Source organism: Athene noctua, chromosome Z (assembly GCF_965140245.1).
Source record: "Athene noctua chromosome Z, bAthNoc1.hap1.1, whole genome shotgun sequence".
Lineage (NCBI taxonomy): Eukaryota > Metazoa > Chordata > Aves > Strigiformes > Strigidae > Athene > Athene noctua.
Genome location: NC_134077.1, coordinates 16,206,827 through 16,231,119, shown reverse-complemented (window position 1 = coordinate 16,231,119; position 24,293 = coordinate 16,206,827). Strand labels below are relative to the sequence as shown.

General features: G+C 39.4%; 1 protein-coding gene across 1 annotated transcript; it reads right to left on the bottom strand.

Moving 5' to 3' along the window:
- Positions 1 to 229: 229 nt before the first annotated feature.
- Positions 230 to 23,614, bottom strand: C7 (complement C7). The gene is made up of 18 exons (XM_074932761.1): positions 23,452 to 23,614; positions 23,096 to 23,151; positions 22,277 to 22,352; positions 21,239 to 21,380; positions 20,272 to 20,413; positions 19,309 to 19,447; positions 18,543 to 18,677; positions 17,111 to 17,354; positions 16,354 to 16,467; positions 15,766 to 15,932; positions 14,552 to 14,780; positions 13,849 to 14,020; positions 13,391 to 13,478; positions 11,903 to 12,035; positions 10,740 to 10,931; positions 8,277 to 8,373; positions 3,198 to 3,382; positions 230 to 1,549 (listed from the first exon to the last, which is right to left on the bottom strand). Exons 1-18 carry the CDS (start codon positions 23,455 to 23,457, stop codon positions 1,362 to 1,364), a joined length of 2,505 nt encoding a protein of 834 aa, XP_074788862.1. The 5' UTR covers positions 23,458 to 23,614; the 3' UTR covers positions 230 to 1,361.
- Positions 23,615 to 24,293: the final 679 nt, after the last annotated feature.

Genomic DNA, 24,293 nt, shown 5'->3' with positions numbered 1-24,293 from the left:
TTCCAGACAGCATAAAGGTCAGGAGGTCCTTTCAGTTAGTGCGGTGGCAACCTTCCCTTCCAACACAGCTGCCCCCAGGAGAGGGACTGTCCAAGGGAAAGCATACCTCTTTTGTTCTGACTTAATCCTCATTGCCAGCACCACGGAAAGCAAAGCTTTTCCAGCTGAGGGTAAGGTTTATGTAAGGAAACTTCAGGTTCAAACATGACAGCTGAGAGAGGTGTTTCATCTGGTAGGTATTTATTGACAGTAAGAAATAAAATCTGTCTCTTAAAAAGCATACAGTCTTCCTGCCAATAGTATTGTACTTGCTACATCACCCACTTGTATCCACCCCTTTGTCCTTGTTTGCATCTGAGAATAGGCAGAAGAGATTGGACTGCCAGGACAGGTAGGTACCTGAATGGACTTGCAAGGTACACCACATGTGAGCAAAGATGTCACTGTCTGGCTACACTAGACAGCATGCTTAGCTGTGTAAGGACAGTGTAAGAGACTTATTCAGAAACAGTCTTAGGAGATTGTCCAAAGCTATCCCCAGGGGGACTGCATGTGGAGTCACTCCATTTCTGTGAAGACACACCTTCCCTAATAGCTGCCTCTGAGAAAGTTTTGCTGTGCTGCCTCTGTGTGCAGTGGTCTGTAAGCAAACTGATTGTGGCACAAACATAAATACATGTGACATACAACTGAGTTACCTGTGTTTACAAATGTATCTCATGATGATAGTTATGACAATGTCAAATGGTGATTTTTCATGAAGTGCATCTGTGTACAAGAAGCTGCAAGCATAGAAGTCTTCTCATTACTATTAATGAACATTGTTTTGACCTTTAAGAGCTTCAGGCTCAATGACAGGTTCAATGCTGTGCATACTTCTTGCTCAACTGAGCAAGGCACAGTAAGAAGAAGCTACTTTATTAAAAGAGAAGAATGATACATCTTACTCTGTAAATCTTATTCTTTTTATTTTCAATCTAAATTTACTCAGTGAATGTATATGTTTGTGTGGCTTTAAGAAAAATGTATTTACAATGTCAGACACTGTAATCCATCACTATAAATGCTACTTTGGCAACTGCACTTCGGCAATATTTTTTAATTCTGATGAAAATGTGAAGTAAACTTGCCAGTGCTAAGTCCAGGATCTAAGCAAGAGCCTTGTCATGAGCGGTAGTGGCTAGTGCAACTCTGACTAACGAGGAGCCTCAAACCCTGATTCAGCGCTGGTCAGAGCCAATGAAGTGGACTTCACAGCAGAACTTACATTTGGTACAGCAAGGTTCAAAGTATGTCCTGCCCAAGAGTTGACACATTTTGACATATCCCGTGGCAATAAGCAAAATGAACCATAACATATCTTATTTGTTCTCTACGTCACAGGGCTTTATGCTGACAACAGTGACAGCCTCCCCCTGGCATCTGAGACGCCCAGCCTCACACTCGGTCATGGTCCAACGGGCACCAGAGCCGCTCACTTCAGCACAGATCTGGATGCCTCCCTGCTCACATGGCCCGTCTTCATCACAAACACAGTTGTTTGATTGCACTAAATAAAAGCACAGAGGAAAAACACTCAGGATGGCATCTGACTCAACAAAAAACAGACTAAAATGTTTCCAGCAAAACAGTAGGACTGCCAGCAATTTTCTGGAGGGTACTCAGTGCAAGGAGGATATGGAGCTGTTGGAGGGGAGTCCAGAGGAGAGACAAAAATGATCAGAGGGGTGGAACACTTTTCCTAATGGGGACAGGCTGAGAGTGTTGGAGTCATTCAGCCTGGAGAAGGCTCTGGGAGACCTTATAGTGGCCTTGCAATACTTAAAGGGGGCATATAAAAAAGGTGGGGACAGACTTTTTAATAGATCCTGTAGTGTTAGGACAAGGGATAATGATTTTAAACTAGAAGAGGGTAAACCCAAACTAGATATAAGGAAGAAATTTTTTACAATAAAGGTGATCAAAACACTGGAGCAGGTTACCCAGAGAGGTGTTGGATGCCCCATCGCTGGAAACATTCAGGGCTGGGTTGGATGGGGCTCTGAGCAACCTGATGTGGCTGAAGACATTCCATCTGATTGCAGGGGATTGGGCTAGATGTCCTTTAAAGGTCCCTTCCAACCTAAAACATTTTATGATTCTATGATTCTTTTCCTATCCAGAAGTAACATTAGATGATATTCAGGTTCAGTGGAAAAACTAGAAGTGGAAATGAGTGGTGCACAGCTGGTGCTTCCTCTGCTCAGAGAAACTGTGCTTGTATGAAAAGCTTGCTCAAGGTGTCTGAATTATTGCTCTCAAAGACTTCTCTGATGTTATTGCTTGAACTGGTTCATGTATCTACTGCTCTGAGTCCAGAGAACATGTAAGATGAGAGATCTGTCCTGGGACAGTAACAAACCAATCATTCAGACACTTAAAACTGATATATTTATTTACATATGGGCAGTGTCACTAAGATCAAAGGATCGACACCTACAAATAAATGTGCGTTTTTGTATCAGTGACAACAGTTAAATAATCAGATAAGAACAAGGTCCCATCTGAGAATCATTTTTCATAACTGTGTCTTTGTTTTGGTGTTGTGTGGTTTTTTTTTTTGTCTGTGTTTGTCTTTGCTGAAGTTCTGGCCAATTTTGATTTTTTTTTTTGTTTTGTTTTGGTTTTTTTTTTTATTATTTTTGTCTGTTCAACCCTGCTAGAAGAAACAGATGAACTCATATCAAGTAATCTTTTTTTTTATTTTCAAAACATGACAATAACTGTGCCTCGATCTGGGGCACTTCTAAAAACCTAATTTTCTTCTTTATCTTCCCATTTCTGGCAACCTTCCATTAAATGCAATGTAGTGCAGGACACTCAGAGAAATTAGATCAGGGAATTTGAAAACTTCCACTTCAGACAGATTGCAAAAGACTGGGACTATTTCCTCTGAGGGAAGAGACATTCACCTTTGATCATAATACGAGAAACTGGGGATAGGCAGTGAAGTACAAACAAAAGTAAATGGCATTCCTAGACCTTCCTGCCATGTTTGGACACCAAACACCAGGCTGATGGTTTGAACCAGCTTAGCAGTGCATTGTGCTTCTGAGATGGTCTGGAGATACTATACCAGGACAGACCTACAGCTAATGCGTAACTGGGGGATAAAGATTTCATTTTGGTTTTACGTACAATTGTGAAGAATCTCTTACCATCACATTTTTCCCATGAACGGCATGATCCACATGGTATTTCAGCTGCATGAGGTCTTCTGCAGTTTTCTGCATTAGTAAGAGAATATTTTCTGCCCATGCACTCCAAGGCATGCATCTTGCAAACAGTTAAAGGTGTGTTTCTCTTGGTTCTTTGATCTGTAGCACAGGTGTCCAGGGAAGGACTGAAAACAAAAGCAGGGATCATGATATTCAAATGTGCTTTATCTTGGTACCTCTTAAAAATTGCTGAGGGAGTGGAAAACATTCACGGTCCAGTTCCAATTTCCCTGTTCATTGAAGTACATCCTAAAAGTTCAGCAAGGGAACTCAGGACATAGACATGTGAATAATTCAGACTCCTTCCTTTTCCACAGGATGCACCTCAGCTAAGCCAGGATCTGTCTCCTCTGAAGGGCAGGGATATAACTGGGTATTTTACATTGACCTCAGTAGCAGTGAGTGAGACTTTAGTTAAAAAGAGCACAGATCGCAATTATTCTCTAATATATGACATATGCATGCACCTAAATACATACAGAGAAAACATTTCATAAACATGTAATGATATATACACAGGCACATATATTAAAATATTTTCCAAGTATTTCTTAATTATAAGACATTAAAATATAAAGACCTTTTCTCTGCTGTCCTTTAAAAGCCTTAGCTTTTGCTAAATAAAATGTTACGATCTGACATCATAGACCAAAGATATTTCTGAAAATACACACACATCTCCACATAAATTTTACGAAAAATCTGCTCTATTTATCCAGGGAATTTGCTTATTTATTTCTTGAAATTCTGATATTGTTCTAACACCCACAAAAATTAGCTCGTAAAAATGGGAATAACAATTCTTGGACAACATTAAACAAAGTCTGCTTTGAGTACAGTTCCAGGAAATTGTCATCATTTCTGTTTCATGCTGTAAGTGTAGGAGGGCTGTAAAAAGCCCTTCCTTTATTCCTGGATTTTAATCTCAAACCCCAAGCTTCTCCACTTGTTCTCAATGCAATCAGTGGCATCTGTGCAGAGTGAACAAAAAAAAAGTGCCTCTTTGGCATGCCTGTGCATTCCAGGATGCTCTTTACAGCCACAGGTAAGGTGCTAGAGCAGGGTATGAGAAAGCAGAGTCGTGCTCCCAGGTGATGGAGAGCTTTGAAATACAATGCCAAAGGCCTATTTTCAGCACAGGTCCTCCTTTTGATCTCACAAGCATTCCCACAGAAAATTCTAGTGTCTAATGGGTCAGTTCTGAGGGTCAACCTCAGATAAAGAGGTATTTGGTGGAGAGAAGAGTCTGGTGATGAACAGGGAAATGGCCCTAATGAGCTTCAGGAGACTGCCTGAAAGGGGAGGGTAACAGTCCTTGAGAAAGTGGTTTATCGTAGTGAAGAGGAATTTGGAAGTGGGAAGGTCTAGTAAGAAAGTGCTGACTCAAATCTTGCTTACTTGTTGGTCATGTGTTAAGGTAATTTTTTTTTTTCTTTTTTTTTTTTCTGGGAATTAGGAAGTGGGGTTTGGTAGATCTATAAATAAAACACTGAGGAAAAGTGCCTGGTCCAAGCTTTGGGACTGGTTCTTTGAGCGAGGGTTTTGAAGCCTCTTAAAAGATCTGGCTTTACAGAAACCTTAAACTACCTGTAACATAGTGCACCTTTAAGATATTTAAAATTTGGTACAGAGTTTATTAGCTGAGCCTGAAAACTTTGCTGCATCTAACTGCAACCAAATATGTCTTCAAAGATTATTAACTGTATCACATCTCCTACTTAAGTTAGTATACTCAACTGCAATGAGTCCCTCAACTGTTGTCCTTAGTCAAAATACCAGCCACTAAATCTCTAGTAAAGTTTGTTGCCTCATTTCTGAGGGACATTTCATATTCTGAGGGACAACAAGAGGACAACACAATGGATATGCAGCACCAAGCAGCTGCTAAAGGAAGCTGGTGCATCTGTCTGCATTACATTGTTTGCTTGTCTGGCATCACAGCCTATGTGTTAGTGGTGTGCTGATTTATAACGTGAAAGTTATCTCTGCAGACAGAGGTATGAGAAAAACTTCATCTTTAAATATCATCATAAATTTGGAAGAACAAAGTGTGATCCAGGGAAAGCATCTAATCTGTAATTAACTTATGTTTAAAATTGTTCAAAAGCCTTCTTTATTTGCCTGAGTGATAAATCTCAATATCTGAGTCTTAAGGTCAAAATCTTGTACACAAGGCAGCTTAATTTAGCTGAAAAGATTAAGGCCAGACAAAAGAGCACTGATCTGTCTGGTTTGTACCTCTTTAGCAATGCCAAAAGAGGGGAGGGAGGCTGCTTTAACCAGCTGCCAAAGGTTGAACACAGGAAGTTCATGGTCCATGTTGTCAATCTCTCACTGTGGTATAATGCCTCAAACTGCCTTGAGAATGCTCCACATATTTGCTATATCTGGGTCAGCTGGGAGAAAGCCAGTGGAAATCAACATGTTCAGATGCATAAGAAAAAGGATGGAGAATCTGTACTCATAAGAAAAATTAATAATTTGCACTCATTGCTGAGAAAGAATATTACAGGGCTGGAAGCATCACTGCAGTGCAATAAAAATTATTAGAGGCAAGAAAGAATGATTGTGTAAAGTGAATGTGAGAAATTCAATCCCTTTTACCTGAAAAGGAAAGTCTGTATAAGAACAAGCTTTTTACTAAAACACATATTGTAAGAAATGGAATAGCATATATAAGTCAGCAAATACCTTCTCTCCCTTTCACCTACAATGGGAGGCAGGCAACTTTCAGTGAAACTAAAAAGTGAAAAAATTCATCATGCTGGTAATTATTTTAACTTCTTAAAATTATATTCAACACCGTAATTTTTAATATAACAACACAGGCCAGCAGCTCTTGAGAGAGACATAGATGCTACACCAATAAATTTGGAGGAAAAAGGAGGAGAGAGTATTTTAAAGTTATCAAATCTCATGTTTCACTGTGGAGATAGTCTTTAGCTACTGGAGATTGAGGTTTCATCTGAATTAATGTGCTCTGACCCCTTCCTTGCACTAGGGCCAATTCACACAGAATAGCTGGATAGCTGGTGTTCATTCTGTTGAACTCTTTTTTTTCCCCCAAAAATTGGGACTGGAATGGTCCCTGACCCTAGTAACACCTGCACTGTGCCTGAGAATTACCCTTGCCAAAGTTCTACCACGAGCTGCTTTAGCAATTTGGCAGCTCTGGTGTTCAGAATATTCCCTTGTTCTAACTGATGAGGATAGATGTGGCCTAAGGCAACACCTAAGGAGGGTCAAATTACCCCACACCAGCCTGTTGTAGGATTCTTACGTTGTACTGGGAAGTCTTTGTGGCTAGTCTCTTGGAAACTGACAGGATGTAGGATGGGCCTGAAACATGATGTTCCTGAATTTCCACACAAAATCTGTTTCCCAGCTCTCTTCCAAGCAGAGGCTGCTGCTGAAGGTCACTGCCACAGCAAAGCAAGCCAAGTTACTTCTGCTCTCTGAGGAAGGACCAAGATCTGCTTATATGCCTTACTCCTACAGCCTTAACAGGCTGTCAGATTAGTCTGCTTTGACAGCTGATGATTTATCCTTCTATTATTAGATGTGTTATTTCAAGACAGTGAAAAGATGGCATCAGGTAACAGAAATTACTGTTATCTATCTTCCTGCCATTTTGAACATAATTATAAAAAATAGAAACAGGCAAGTAGTAGATTAATTATAACTGAAGCCTGAATGCATAAGTGAACGTAATCAATTTAACTTACAAGGTTATTGTGACTGCCCAATGCCTTCCCTAACACTGTGGGCTCCCCTCAACATCTACGTAACTAACCTCAATACACCCATAAACCAGAGGAGGGATTGTTGCCTCACTTTAGTGAGTATTGAGACAAAAGAGTAGAACCAGATTATTTAAAATATTTAGGTGTTTAAGCACAGGACTAGAGTCCTAGCAGAGTTATTACAAACCTGGCACTTACCTTTGCATGCAAGACAATGGGCTCAGACCCTTGGGGGTCTAGTCTAGCGGGTCTACAAAAAACTGAAATAAGCTCACCAGTTTTAATTTTGAGATGTTCAAAGTGGTAATTTTGATTTAGAACCAGAGTAATCATGCAGGGGACTCCTGAGCTATATGGCTGATGGAAAGTACACATACTCCATTGACAGGTGCTATGTGAAATAACTTGAGGCAACAAAGATTTCTCTAGACACTACACAAGGATAAGACAAATTTGGCCTGTTATCCTAGAGTTTCCAAACTGCTCAGCTCCTGCTGTGGCATAAGCCTGGCCACATTTCATATCCAGAGCTCACACCTACTGTGATGACTTTATAGGAGACTTCATCCAGTCTATCAAAACCAGCCCAGATGTTGGAGTGCTGAGCTCTTTGGTACATCTGGCCATCAGCTCCAGGTGGTCTCGGGTGTCTTCTTGTTAATTCTCTGTTTTGATTCTGTTACCTCCATGTTTAACAAAGTTACTAATTTCCTTACATTTCTCCTGCACCGATCATTGCAGAATATAGGCTTAGCTCAAACAGGAAAAAATAAACTCTGGTCTGTAAGTTGTGAGGTCAGGAAAAGTGATGTGACTGGTCTGTACAAACTGCTATGTAAATGGAAGATTAGATTATTGTGCCTTTCATAACTCTCCAGTCTCTCAGCAGGGAAATGAAATCTGCTTTATTTCACTAGCTTACTGCTTTGATGTTTTATGTCCCAAGGGCCTCTGTTCTAACTTATCGTCAATCTTCTAAATCTTCAAAATATCATTTTATCTTTTTCCATCTATTTCACAGATCAAGTGGAGCTGAAATTATCCCTTCACCTTCTGTCATCCAACCAAATTCCATCACTGCTAAAACCCACTGACAGCTCTGACAAGGCAGGTAAGTGATGAACAGGACATTGATTGAGCTGTAAAGCAAACAAGGTACAATGCCTCATTCTCATATGAGTAAAGCTTTCTCATCTGTCACGGACTGAAGACTTAAAAAATTTAATTGGTCTTGAATAAAGTGAGAAAGTAATTGCCAAATTCAGCCTGAACTTACCCACACTCATAGGGCATTTTGCACACGCATTGTGACTGATGCACTTTCTCCCATGGCTGACATTTAGGTTCTGTCACTTCTGGTTTCACACTGGGCACTGAAGCAGCAGAACACAGACAGTGTTATTAAGGGTCAGAAAAACAAGGGCTGTTAAATGTCTACTCTGAAATTATCCTATCAGTTGAGCTTAAAACATACTGAATTATACAACCATGACATAAAGTCATATCCTGCATGTTCAATAAAAGCATCTACTGTGTGGAAGGAATCAACACTATTAAAAAGATATGATACACTTTGCAAAGTTACTGTTTAGTAATTTATCCATGGGTCATGAGTCAGATGGAAGGAGACAGGTACTATGCTGAAGCTTAAACATTCATCTCTTTTCTGCAGCAGCTGTTTGTTTCTGCTAAATTTAGCAGTGCTGAATGATCGCTGGCAACAGCTTTATCATTAGGTTTCAGAGTTACTGGCTTCACCACTGTCACTGGAAAACCTAAGGCTCCAAAGTCCTATGTAGAAATGTGAACCTGAATATCTTTATACACTGATGCTAATGAAAACTACAAGTTCCATCATTAGTCTTCAATCTGCACTAACTTTAAAAATAGTAATAGTGATTCTTGGGGAATTTTTGTGATTGCACACGTACTGTTCTTTAAGTGCAGGGTTGTATTCCAAGCTTGAAAATGAAATAGGCCTTTGCTAAACATTCCTATGGAGATTTCTGTGTCAAGTAATGTCAAGACTTTGCTAAATCTGTACGGACACACTTTCTGAGAAAGCTTTATCCCGATTTGTTTTCTAGATTAGATGTCTGTAGTTTCCTACTTTAACATGAAACTTTAACACCATTGAACATTGTTACTTAAAAAAATATTTTTTCAAGTCTCCCTTACAGGTTAAAACTTGCCAAGCAAAATAGGCAGAAATTGCCAGAGAAGGTGAAAAAAAAAAAAAAAAAAAAAAAAGTTGCAGTGCAGAAAACAGTTGTACCCGTCTTACTGCAGAGGGGAAATTTCCGCCAAAATTCACTGCATTGTCTCCACCCTTGGAGCTGTTGGTTGTATAGCTGACTGCTACTGACACCATTGCTGACTAAATACTCTCATCCAATCATATGTGTGCCACCGTGTCTGTGAATTAATTACCTTCTTAATTTTCACCCTTCTTATCTCATATTCCTGTTTGTTTTTTTTTTTTTTAAATGTTGTTCTAATTGTTATTCTAATCTAATTGCTGTCCCTTTTTTGATTTTTTATATTTGTACTAAAGTAATGCTCCCACACAACTAGGCAGAAGCTGTTTCTAAAGAGGGAAGTACTTGAAACTTGTTCTACTTACTACAGAATTTGAATAGAAGATGTAACAAAAAATGATGAAAATCTGTCACTAAAGCTGAGCCTAAGGAGTAATTCACAACAGTATTTCAGACAGGTACTTTAGCACTTGAGCAGCAGTGAGCCGTTTAGTACAGCTATGTTATCCCTTCTGAAATTCTTATGCTTCCTGTGCATATGGATATGACACAGTGGCTGATGAATCACAGGACCCTTGCCTTTTGAGGTCTGACTGTCACCTGATCCATCCCTCAACTGAGGCAACTTCAGGCAGCAGTTGGTTGATAGAGGACAGACATGAATTGTAGAAGAGGTGCCTAGTCTTCTACAGCAGTGGCAGTTGTCCCCAACAAGGGTCTCTGCAGGGATATGAGAACATCTGGGTGAAGATGTGACTGGCTTGAAGCAGCAAGCTGCTTGGATGCCTGTATGCCACTGATCAGCATCACAGGAGTGCTCAAGACACTCAAGACACCTGCCTTCCAACAGCTGGAAAAGATGACTTAGAGCTGCTGTATGCTACAGCCCACTTCCCTCTCTGTCAGTGCCTGTTAGTATCAACCCACAGCTTAAACAACTGTTACCATGAACTTGAAGCAGCATTTCCCCATTTCTTCCAGTTCCTGGAGATTTACTCCATATCTGCTGTGTGACTGTCAGATGAACAAAAGGAGTCAACCAGCCCTGTACTTCTCTGCCATGAGAGGCTGTGGTGCACTGACCAGCTTTCAGATATGAAAGTCATATCTCTGAGGTGCAGCTCACATGGTGGTGGTATTACAGCACATGGGTGAAAATGAAGTACACTTGGGTGGCAGAATAGGCAGCATACATCCCAGGCAATCTCTTAAAATACAGTCAGTAACAATACTTGATAGCAGTAGTGAAGTGGAAAGCAAAAAGCTGTAAGGAAACCTCACAAGAAATGTCTCAGGGCATCTTTGTTGAACAGACCACAGAAAACACACATTCACTTTTCTGTGCTTCCTAATGGTGATTTTAGTATGGCTTCTCTATCACTATATAATTTGTACCTCTGTCTATTTTTTTTACTATATAAGCCATAGTCTGTCCAGAAAAGAAACACCTGCATTGCACTTGGAGGAGTACAATTGCTTACCTGGTCTCTTGCACTGGATAGTGTTCATGTCAGGAGACCACTTGAGACTGGTCTCGCACAGAATGGAGTGTGCCCCTTCTAAGTGCATACCATGTGGACAAGACAGAGTTATTCTCTCACCAATCTCATACACAGGTTTCCATGGCTCTCCTTGCAAACCCCGCTCCAGGACAGGCAGGGGACAAGCAGTTTCTAAGGATTGAAGCATTTGAGGTAATCACAGTGAAACAGTGGATTGCAGAAAGCAGTCACATATTTTATCTTCTCCTACACTCCTTACCAAATGGAATGGTAAGATTAGCTGATTTTCCTGTAGAAACATATCAGCCATGTTAGCCCAGGATATTAACTCATCACACCAGCCAAACATGTGCAATATGTTCTCCCACTGCCTGCAGGTTCAGCCCTAGCTTGAAGAGGGCTTCTCTGTTCTTAGGACCCATGTTTCTATTGAGGGTTCATACTAGAGAGTAACACACTAGTAGAGAGAGGTCATACATACAGGATCCTTGGAGACTATGTACTGATACACAAAGAGATGGCATTTAAACAATGTGGACTAGCATTTGTGGGCAGTCAGTCCTGGCTGGAATGAGGAAAAGATGGAGTTGAACTGCAGGTCTGAAAATTCCCAAGTCTGTATGATCACCCTCAAATTTGACTCACAAATAAAATATGCAGAGAAAAAAAGAAACCCTAATGGTTCCTGCCCAGGTTAGAGGAAAAGAGTGAAGTAAGGAGATCATCCAAGACACAAAGTGATCCTTGGAACTGTGTTCTTACAGGCAGTTAAAGAACAGTGGTTGCCTGGTGCTGCCCATTGGACCTTTTCCTTGGTTGGCTTTAGACATAGACTCATTCCCATGGTTCTTGGATATAGCCACAGGACTGAATTAAAAAACAAAGTTTGTTTCCACAGGAAGTAATTATTGGACTGGAATTTAGTCTCACTCACTTTCAGCCTTCCTTAAAACCAGCCCTTATAGGCATGTTTCTATTTCAGTATTACAATATCTGGATTCAAAATAAAAGTTAATTTAGACTTGATTATGCCTAGGTAACTGGGAAATGAAGGTGTGTAGTTGGAAAGCAAATGTTCGGAGATGTTTCACTGGAATTCAGGAATGGAGTTGTATTTCAAACCAAGAATTAGTTAGACATACCCTGGCAATATCGGTCTCCAACTTGCCACTGTAAATTACTGCCACACTTAGCAACAGGATCACCAACAAGAGAATATCCATGTTTGCAAGCATAAACAATGCTTTTCCCAACAGGGTATGAGTTCTCAGCATTCTGAAAGAAAAAGAACTGGTGAAATTTTGAGTATAGAGTCTAAGAACAAACAAAAAGCAGAGTTGAACTCCCTTTGATTCTGGGATGCGGTAGCTGAGGACAGTGGGAAGTATTAACATCACTCTACAGTGCACTGCTGGGAGCAACTGGTTATCAATAGTCAGTAAATGTGATCAAAATGGAGACGATGCTGCAAATGAATTGGTAGAATACAGAACATTTGGGCTACCTTAATTTAGCAAAGGGAGGGTTAGAGTTCAAGATACTCGGTGACATGTGTCTGGCAGTGGTACATCAGTGATGGAACAGTGCTTTCCTAACAGTGTGTAAACTACTGCAAATATGGCTGTTATCAAGCATTAGAGGGGGAACATAAGCTCTTGAACAGCCTTCCAGGGGGATCAGTGGAGAGTATATGGCTTTGCTAATTCTTAGGATGCCATGTTATCAGCTTGCTAAAGGTTAATGTGATATGGCCACTCGAAAGATCTGGACTTGAAGACACAGGTCTTTGCTCATTTTATATCCCACTCTAAGGAGAGATCTTATGAAAAATTGAGAGTACTCCACAAACTGCAGGGTTTGTTTGTGAACCAAAATATCAATATAGGAGATGACTATTGATTACCCACAAAACAATCACTGGCAAAGAGGGAGCACAAAATTTTGGATCTTGCCTCAGGTTGCAGTTGTGCAGAGGCAACTAATGGATTTTGAACTAATCCTTTTATCTATTTATTGGGCAAAAAGACTTTATATAGCCTCATAACATGCAGAAGGCATAATCCATTCCTCCAAGGGAGGAATTTAGTCTCCCTTGCTAAACAGGCCCAAGCTACAGTCATCCAAATACCGTGTCAGATCATAGTTTCACTAGGGAACAAGAAAGTGCAATGGTGAGTTATAGCATGTAGAATGAAGATTCCTAAAATCTGTTTATAATTTTGCTATGGACTTGCAGGATGAGCTTGGACAGTTTACTTTCTGTGCTGTTTTTTCTCTAGTTTTCTGTGCTGTAATATGTAATTCATGTGACAAAATTTTTAATATGTGTATAGGGTAAAGGACAAGTAGGTTACTTTTCTCTGTAGGTACCATGGTTCAGAAAAGCAAAGATTTTGTTCTGGTTTTAGGGGTGGGGCTTTTTGGTTTTTCTTTTCTTTTTAGTAAGAAATCTTGGCTAATGTCATGTAAACTTCAGTCAGGGAGAAATGCTGACAGAGCTGCTCTACAGTAGCTCTGATATTAAGCTTACCAAGATAAATACAAATTTGCAAGTGAATATCTGTATTAACTGTAATAGAGACACTGCAGGTAGGAATAGGACAGAAAATAGAGTAATAGAAATAACTTACTTGAACAAATCCATTTTCCAAGAGAGGAGGAGGTGAACAGAACTCTGTAGGAGTTATGGATAGATCAAAACAGTGTGGTTCAATCAAGCTATGAAGCAAACAAAAGTATGACTTAGTTTGAATTTAGTCTCCCTTCCTTTCATAATTCTACACTTCTCAGTGAAGCCCTTTTTTAAGACTATTATGAGTTGCATTTACATCACAATTATACTTAAATCAGGCACTGCCAGGCTATCTGAGAGAGTGCTAAATAGAATGGTGTCAAGTTTACTGGCTTTTACCCCATTTTCTACTCTTACCTTGTAGCAGATTCACAGCCTCTGAATTTCATTTTGTTTCAACTTAAATATGAAAGCTCAGTAAGTGATCTTCTTCCCGAATTCAATAGCTTATGCTCCCTTCCGAAATAAATTTTTAAATCTTCCTGTAGTTGTGCTCAAACTGTTTTTCCTGCTTACCGAAAATGCTGCAACTCTTCATCTTCACATGGTCTGCTTTCATGCTGCTCTCCTACGCAGGCCTTCCCACCACCATGCGGGGAGGGGTTGTTACAGGTTCGACTCCTTGATTTCCTTCCCCCTGAACAAGAACTCCAGGAAGACCAGCAGCTCCAGTGTCCATCAACACCACCTATGCCACATTTGGGAGTATTTCACATTAAACCACTCTGTAGGTGGTTTAAAGGCACAGGCTGTTCAAAGCTAGTGATGGTCCAAACTATGCCCTTACAGAGAATTTCAGACTGTGATGATCTAATCGTTCACCTTTCCCAGACTTGCCTTTTGCACAAATATATTTCCACAGTCTATATGTCATCAGAGTCTGAGAGAACATAAAAATAGCTATTAGCTACAACTAATAATAAAATTAAAAGGCAAAATTTTTTAAAGTTCCTGATACTCATTTTGAGTGGTTAGTATTGTCCACTGTATCTAACAATAATAACAATCCTTTGTTAAGTTACTTGTGTCTGGACATGTTAAACAAAGACTCAGGCTCAACATGACCCTCTCCATGTTGTACGTCTGCAGCAATAACTGACCCAAGCAGCCACTGCACGTCAACCACTCATTCAGGTTGTGCAGTGGGATAAAATGACTCTGGAAGCAGGAGAGCACAGTTTGCCACTTCTAAACTCTCACAAGTTTAAAGAGTGCTGACCTGGCTGATCTTGCACGAGAGTTCCCAGCTCACAAGCTGCTCCAAAGGTGTAGGGTTTGCAGTAACACACACACTGAGTTCCTTCTACAGCCACCTCACCACTGTTCTGGCAAGGCTGACATTTGCAGGGATCGTTTTCAGCCATATATTCTTCAATGGCTTGTTTCAGGTAATGCTTTTTGACTGAGGAGCAGGGCACTTCCTTTACCAGCTCATATAATGGCGTTAGCTACACACAGTAGAGAAACATTTCTATTAAATACTTATAATTGGGTTTATAAGCACATTTCATTATGCAAAATAATTTGTGATGTATGCTCCTGAACATGGGAGTTGACAGATGCTCTAATTTGCTAGCTAGCTTTTAGCTTTTTTTTTCTGAAAAGTCAGCTCTGTTAACAGCAACCCTTAAAGTTAGTGGTAGTTTAAATGTATTTGACCCATGAGATTACAGCTGAGATAAAAGTATAACACAAACCACCAATGTACAATAACCTGAATTCTCACCCAGTTATTCTCAGAGTTAAAAGCTGGATGTTTAAACAATCCATTATGGTATTTCACTGAGCAGTGATTGAAGGTAACAATAAGTGAAAACATTTTGCATTTCTGTTTCTTACTTTACAATATTCTGTGCTTTTATATTTAATTGAAACCTTCCTGAGAGAAATATTTTGGGTTTATACCATTCTTCAGTTTGGGAATAGTTTGCAGAAGGGACTTAGACAAGGGAGTAGTGAATATGGCCACACCCAGCTTTGAAGTGACTGGCTTCCAGAATCTCCAGTTATGCTAATTTCTGGATGAGAGAGAAGAAGGAGGGATAAAAAGGATACACAGAAGTTGGCAAGCTGAGTGGAAGCCACACAGGCCTGCCAATATGCATTTCAGGTAAGGGGCTATCTCAAATCTGGGCATTCTCCAATGGTAGGGTGACCCTCTATTTTTAAACTGAACTCCACTAGAGTCACTGAAGCAGTCTTCAGTAAGATTGTAGGCATTGACTTGCCAAAGGACTTAGATTTGTGATGCAGCTGATCACATTACCTTCATGGCATTCTCTTTCCATGAACTTTTCTTTGCTTTTTTATAAAGTGATCTGAAAACAAAATGATTGCAGACTACAGCCTGATTAATCAACCTCTATAGCTTAATTATTTCTCCCCTTGACATGATCCCATCTGCTCATCTCTGCTTCAGGAAAAAAGCCTTACCTTTTGTTTAATTACTCTGGGATAGTCTGTCACTGAGCTGGCCCAAAAGGAGTATCTTTGACTGTTCCCAGCAGGATTATCCAGCTCCAGATAACTAAGACCAGCAACAGCACCTGGGCTTCCTCCTTCTATGTAGGGGTCTCCTCTAATCTTATTACCACTGCTTCCTGTAGATTCAGGATGGGAAATAAAGAAAATACCAGCACTGCTAAATTTACAAATAGAAACAATACATGCAAAAACTATGTTAGCAAGTAGTGAAAGGACTCATTAGTGCAATCAAACACCTGTGCTTGGATCAAGAGCTCCTACATTGATAATATATAAGAAATATCTAGTTTTGCAGATGTCTTGGCAACCCTGATTTAGGGTGTTCAGAAAAGTACTAGATACTGGGAAAACATTAGCAGTGATTGATGAGTATTGTCTCCAATACTCCTTTTAAATGAGGCACTTGTTGTCTGGGTTCAGTGTGTTAAGATGGAGTTCAACAAAGTTATCAATATCTGTTTCTCATTTTAACAGTTATTTAGGAGGAGATGAAAGATGGAGACCTAACAAGTGTATGAGTCACTGTTGAACATTTACCTGAAGAAGTCAGTAGCAGTTCATCCAGTTTGGAGCACTCTACTTTCCTCTTTTTCACAATGAATGCGTTCCAGCCTGATGTGGTGCACTGGTACATGTCTGTTATGCTCATACCTGCAGATAATCGATCCATTAACAATACTGTACACAAAAAGTGTGTTGGATTAATTTCTGAGTTTCCCATTGACTTGAGATATCATGAAGTACTATGCCTAAATTAGAAGGCAACTAATCAGCACATCCTGTGGGAAGGTCCATGTGTTGCTAAAGCTTATGGATGGAGGGTGAGTGATGGGGAGCTGTATCTGTGAAAAGTTTATTGTTTCTTTCACCACTTTTCTCAGCAGTCCCTCATTCTACAGCACAGCTTCCCACTGAGTACCCTCATACATGTCACTCTGGTGTTTGCTCTGTTTGTAATTTGTTCTGCTTTACATAGGTTTACACAACCTTTATCTCCAAGCAACTTCTAACCTTTAACACTATTAGAGATTTAGATTGGCACTAGAATTCAAGTTTAGCTTGATCGGGTCCTGAACCAACTATCAAATCATTGCTACCCAGAACACTGCAGGTCACAGATGTTGATCTAGAATTGAATGTTGTGGTTTGAGCATTTTTTCTAATCTTCTTTCTTTTGTCCATGAGAGAATGTGGTGGCTAGTAGAAGTCACTTACTTGATTTTATATGTTAGCTGAGAGTACATGCAAATAAATTTTTATTCTTGTTTATTCACTTAGTTTCTTTGTACTCTACCTTCTGCTTTCATTTTGTCAGTATCCATATAAAAAATAACTTTGTAATGTCCTCCCAGAGATCCAGAGTGTAAGAAATGAGTCCCAAAATTTTCAATAAGTCTTCGGTAGATGTTGTATTCATAGACGACTGGAAGGTTGGCCAGTTCCTTCCAGAAGGGCTCCGCAAGAGCAAGAAAGTCTGGGCGATTGTTAATAAACTGAGCAACTTCCACACTGTTCTCAACAACCATCAACTGCTTACTCTGGGGGAAGAAAAATACATCAGTCATGCTCCATGTTACCATCAGGGTGGTTCTTACTAGCCAGACAACATGCACATTATATTGGCTACTAACCACCAGCTTTACAGAGCTGTTAGATATGTCTAAGCAACCCACTGAATGCAAAAAGAATACTCTGAAATTAGGAAATATCTTTTGGACCTTTATTTATAATTGCTGCAACATCTTTCTTTTCCTACAATGTACCTGAAAGCCAGCATAAGGACAAAGAAGAAAGGAAAATATCACTCTTCAAAGCTAATACTGGTTTCCAAAACCAGAGGCCTGGCAGTAGCAGTTTAACAGGCCTTGTCTGAAAGCAAACCAGAGGCACTTGAGAGGCCTTCTTTGCACCCTGTTTTGTCTAGAGCAGCCTTTCTTCGTAAAGGGCTGTAATCATTTTGAGGATGCTGCTGAATTATAAAATCCTATATACCTATAGAGTATTGTTCACCTCAGCCTCTCAAAGTTGCTTTTGAATATTGTTATCAAAATCTCAAAATATGACACTGCTAGTTGGTAAAACAAGTCTGTCCTCTGTCAGCTTGAGGCCATAAAATGTATACATTTGTTACTTTATTTTATTTGCCATAAGATAGACATTATACTTCATAACTGAGAGTTACTCTCAAATTATTTATTTAATGATCCTTTTTAAGTAAGTCAGAAGCATAAACACTGTGACCTCCTGGCTGTTTAAGACACCAGATCTCTCTCATAATGGAGTTCTACTAGTGGAAATATATAATAAAATAAATTAGCTTTAATTGCAAAATTACTTCAATTTTTTCACTGCAAGATACTGACAGAGGTAATAGGAAAAAAAAGGGCAGCAAATCATTAGAAAAAAACAGAAAAGACTGATCAATTATGAGAAGAAGCCAATGTTTTTCTTCCTCAAATAGGGAGAGAAACAGCAAGCAAATAAATAAATTACTAATAAAAAGGTAAAATGGCAAAGGTAAAACCAGCATCCAACCCTTCTTAATTGATACACAAACCAGTGATCTCTTTCTAAAAGGTTTTATGGGATGTTTTTTCTGTCATGCACTTTGTCACAAAAATATATGGATAAAATAAATATTTGCATCTCACTATAAAAGCACATTAAAAAAAAAAGATGAAAATATTTATGCAAGATACTAAGACACAGCAACAACTTATACATACCTTTTGACTGTGTTGCATAATTTTATTCTGTGAATAACTGTGTCCACTGTTTGATTTTTCATACCTCTCTCTGTGTTTCATGTAAGACCAGCTGCTGTTGAAAAACTCATAGCTGAAATCATTCTGAATTTTAACCTAGATGATGAAAGATAGAATTCTGTATGGTTTCATAAAGGATGTTAGAAAAGATAACTTCTAGAGTAGAGCAAGTTCTTCCTGATGCAAAAAACTCAATGTGTTTTTCAGGCTGAATCCATTTCAGATTTCAGAAAAAGTACTGAATGCTACTGGAAAAGCATTCCTTATAAATTTATATTTTGTATATTAAGTATTTATGTTATGAAGTAAAGTACATTAAGGATTGCTTGACATGTTTTTGATAAAGGTAGACAGATAAAATCTCTGAGACAGTGACTTCAAACAAAGTGTATCTCTGGAAGATCTTCACAAAGCACCCAAAAGCCTTGTGCAAGATTTCTTAGGGTGATTCAGGCCACTGCTTATGCTAAGGAGATGGCTTTACATTCAATCTAAGTCTGAGAGGATTAAAAATCGCATCCAAGGAATTAAAATTTTTTGCCTTTCATTTTAGCAAGTCATACAACAGTTTGTATTTCAAACCAGTAAGTGACTGCAGAGAGGGAGCAGGTGTTATTCAGCTGCATTTAGGAAAGCCTAACCTGTCAAGAGACCCTACAAGCTTTGCATCATTCTCCCAGTTTTAATCATGACTCCAAGTATAAAGCTGTGCTTAATGAAAACGTACCTGGAAAGTATAAGCAAGAACGCTTTCACTCAGCCTGTAGTATTCTCTCCCATCACCACTAAAGACCTTTCTGCACTGTCCTCCAAAGCTTTTTGTATGTATGACTCTCCCCCTAGTCTCACCAGTAATGGCATCAAAGCTACAAGAAGAAAAACATGAAAGATCATTAAGACAGAGAGGCAGCAAATTATTTTACAGGAGGCAAAAATTACAGAACCATTATAACTGAATGCTGTATCTACAGATTAAGATCATAAGCTGATTTACCCAAGGAAAGGGGATACTGGCTGACAGACTTTTACACCTGCAGAACTGCAGTGTGCATAGCATGTTACAATATGGAAAGCAATACATTGCTCTTATTTGTCAACAAAAAAGAACACATACCAGCACCTCTTAACAATAAGACATTCCTATCTATCTCAACTGATTTTATTAAGTTTTATTGTTCCAGCAATTAATGCAACAGGGAAACAACAGGGCCATTCCAAAATGTTTTTTGTATTAAATCTGAATTATACTGCAAAACAAGTGATATCACTACACTAAGGAAACTTAAGATAATGATTTTGCTAGGTTGCAGATGGGATGTAAAAAAAATTCCATATGGATCTGCAGTACTAAATGCAACAGCAATGGACAAAAAGAATGAGCATTTCTGGCTCATTTTTTCCATGCTGATGATCATGTGTTATTGGTTGACGTTTCATTTCATATCTTAAAAGATGTTTTTCAATAGCGAGAATGAAAGATAGAAAGCTTTATTTTGTACTTCAGATCAAAGTGGCTGTACATCCTGGCTTCACTGAGCCACTGGCATGATGGAGGCCATTGTACTGAACACTTTTGCATATGGGACATTTTACCATAGGCCCAGAAAGCCTATCTGTACAGACAGAGCTTGTAAATACAAATATAAATGCATTTGGCACCAGTACTACTGAGCTTGGCACAAAACATTACCCTGTTCCTGTAAGTTCTGAATTTGGAGGTGTTTTATCAATATCACACACAGTCATCTTCTCTTCACATCGATCTTCATCTGCACCATCTTCCTCACAGTCTTGATCTCCATTGCACACAAGAGATCTGCTAATGCACTGACCTAAATCAGAACAAAAATGCATGGGGAAAGAAGTATTTATTCCTTTAAAAATAAATAATCAAAAATCAAAGCAAAAGTCCTACTTATCTACTACGTTAATTAGCTTGTCACTCCCATGATGAACAGTCCGGGCCTGGGAGGGCTCATGAAATAACAGTAAATGTAGACACAAAGGAATAGTGTATAGTACACTTGAGGGAACCACAGCCATTCAAGGTTTATGATAACAAAACAGTTGACTTCTAGATTTATCTCCTGAGCTTTCATCCTTTGACCCTATCACTTGTGATTAACTGTGATTAACTCTTTGGTAGCACCAAAACCTGTTTATCATGTTTCTCTGTGATAAACGCCTATCTACTGAGATAATGTGCCTTTTTGTGAAGGTAATGGAAGCTGCTTAGATACAAGGACTGCTTTAGTGAGCATTAGTTTCCCTGACCTAGGTGATTTCCAAGATGTTTGGATATAGCCTAGAACAGTTTTGAACAATCACGTCTAAGGTTGCATTCCTTAATTACCTTCTCATAATGAAAAAAACTGTACTCTGGGGCAAATAGGTAAAGCAGAATGACTTAGGGAGATGACCAGGGCTGCAGCATATTATCTGCAACACTCCAGATGAATTTAAAAACTTGCATAGTTGAGGATGGAAAAAAGGAAACATCCTCCTAAATCAAATTTATCTGTAGGTCAAGGGTTCTGCAAAGCCATTGCCCATTTACTGCTGACGAGGAGGTCCGAACACAACGATTTACTAAAGTTCAGAGATAACAAGGTCATCTTCTTAACTTTATGACCAGAAAATGGTAAAAAAAATGGTACCTGAGAAACATCTGAACCGATCACCACAGCCATCTTCTGTTGGGCATCCCCTTGTAGGGGTGCATGGTCTTGTTTCAAAGGCCTCCCCAGGGCAGGGGTTTCCCCCATACTGGCCATAAACTGCTACTGTCCGTCTCCGAATCTGAGTGCAAATCAAGGGAGATCTTAGAAAATCCAAATGCAAAGCAGGAATAGTATACTGCTATAAGGAAAAGAGACATTCACTACTTATTCTGAGAAAACCATGTTTGTTATTACCACAATGTGGTAACAAACACTCCAGTTAATAGAAAGACAACTATCTTATCTATAAGGTATTTAGTCTGATGCATAAGCTTGGCCGGTTTGTTCAAAAATCTAATATGCAACTGAAACCAAGAGAAAGCTGCTGACAAATTTCAGTTTTGTTTTACGTTTTTAATAGGACCAATCATGCCCAATATGAATTTGCTAAAGTTCTTCAATGTAAACAATTTCATTGAGGAAGATGATAAAATCTAACATCAAATAGGCTACATTTTGCTTCTAATAAGAGTAAGTACTATCTCATGGCACATCTTTAATTTTGACTAATCCCTTCTTAACTCATGCAATGTCAAAGTAAAGGAGAAGGAAAATTAAAAGTGTCTTGTGCCTCAATAGAGTTGCACTGTAAAAATCATCACCTTGTTTTCATTGGGGATAACACTTTGCAACCAAGTTTTCTTTCCTTGAGACATGACTTCGCTAATGAAAAATCAATGGAGTTGGTACAAACCAGCACCAGTGGAAGAACGTCTCAGTTTATCGAACAGTTCAGCTGACCTTTTTGGAATTATCACCAAAATAAAAAGTACACAAATTGTTTTACAACATGAATATCAAATCTTTGAAAGGGAACATAATGAAGACAGACTGAAGGATTTCCCTCAGCTTTCTCATTCTGCTGGGTCTTTTGTCTGACACCTGACTTGGGGTTTTAAAGTGGTTCCTTAATTAATGGGAAAAAAGCATATGTTTATGAAGTCATGACTACAGAAAAGGTGTGTCCATCTATACCTGGTTTTGAGTACAGCCATCGCACTCGGACCAAGGGCCAAAAGAATTCCAGTGGCAATGGACTGGAGGGGAAGGGCTGCTCCAGTAGCATTTTTTGCATTAAAAAAAAAAATAAAAAAAATAAAAAATTAATCAATCAGGGATTTCCATCCATAAGCATTAGAGTAAAACTTTCCTAAACAGCAAAGCAGACCTTCAATAACAGGGGTATGATCAGGCTCCCTCTAAAACTCCTTGGATTTGCCTTTCATGTGTAAGAATTAAATCAGTCCCAGCTTGGGCTTTCTGGTCACTGAAAAACTGAAACTAGATACATTCACCTAGACTGAAGATCAGCAAGAACTTTGTGTAACCATATATAAGCTTCAAAGACCACACATGGCAAAGCAGGAAGAAGCCAGAGCACATCTGGAAATCTGCAGGGAGCTACCAGGGGCTGTGTGTGCCATGGCATGCACCAGACCTTCCCGCAGCCAATTTGCCAATGGGAGGCACTGAGGGTGCCACCTGCCGCCGGGATCAGGGGGGGCTTGGGGTAAACCGTGCTGTGTTTCACAGACGGGCGTTGCTGTGGCTTGCACCACCGCTGTGTGCGATTTTCCCAAAGGGCAGCTGACTCCTCTGGGAAGAGGTAAGGGACACCACAATGTCTCAGTCTTGTCATCACTGCTGGCAGTAGCAGCGCTGACACCAGTGTCTCCTCTCCCAGGAAATATATGAAGACCCCTTTAAGCCCTGGTCCATGTCATGCACCAGAAATTGTCTGTTAAATTATACATGCTTAGTCTTCAGCATGTAATTCACTCCAGAAATACTCACCTGGAAAAAATGGAAAAGAAGCCTGAAACTTCCATCAACAGAAAAATCCCCAGCACCTGAAAAAAAAAAAAAAAAAAAGTAAAAGAAACTTACTTTGCTTTTCTGCTTTTTCTGTTAGCTCATGAAACTGTTCTAACTTTCTGCAATCTTTACACTAGTCAGCTTAAGAAATAAAGGAGAGTGTCATACTGATTTTCTTCAGCTTTGTTGTGCAAGCTGTTGTTTTTCAGTTTTCTTCTTTCTTGCAATACTGCCCAATTACATTTTCAACTAAGTATTTATCCATATAAATTAATATTTCATCACACTTGCCATATTCACTTCATCAGTAAAAATTAAGTAAGCAATTGTCTTACCTTCATGTTAGATGAAATACTCAGATATCCAAGCAATTACCAGGGAAAATGTACTTCCATTCAATTCAGCAGCCAAAGGCGTCAGTCAGTCTGCCTGCTACTGTATGTCTCTCCTCACTCTGCCTTGCTATTCTGCTTTTCTTTCCCTAAAAAGGCTGAATATTGCCAAGGAATTTTAATCTTAACCCATCTAGTCCTCTCCAGGGACACAGCCTGCTCTGGGAGCTGCTCAGTGTTTTTAAGACATATAAATCAAGGCTTGGATCTACTGACTGGAACTGGCACAAAGTTGTGAAGAGTGCTTACGGGAACAATAGTATTTTCCTTATTTTCTCTCTCACAGTTTCTTTCCTCTGAAAAGACTTTTCAGAGACCCCAGGCCAGTCCTGGTGTCATACACTACCCCACAGCTGAGTCCCCAGTGTCATCAGGAAGAGCTGCTCTAGAATTAAGCTGATATTGTTAAGGTTTCTTTTTGATCATGAATCTTCAGTCTCTACTTCTGCAGTCATGCTGATTCTTGTGCATCAGTTCTCAGACTGAAAATCAGCTTACGAATCTGAATGCAAGTTTTGGCCAATTCTGGCATGGTCCTACCTGTGATGGACTTACTGAAGTTGTATACAGCCCTTAGTTTCAAACGACACATCAACAGCTGGCTTTTTGTGGGGATGATCTTACAGAAGTATGAGCACTTCACTTTCTCCTTCCTCACTCTGCCAAGCCATCTTATTTTTTCTTTTGACTTTTTTCACTTTCCAGAGCTGATCCCATCTAGTAACAGCAAGAAAATGCCACTGCTGAGGAAATTGATCCTGAATTTATCCAAGTGGAGCCTGGAT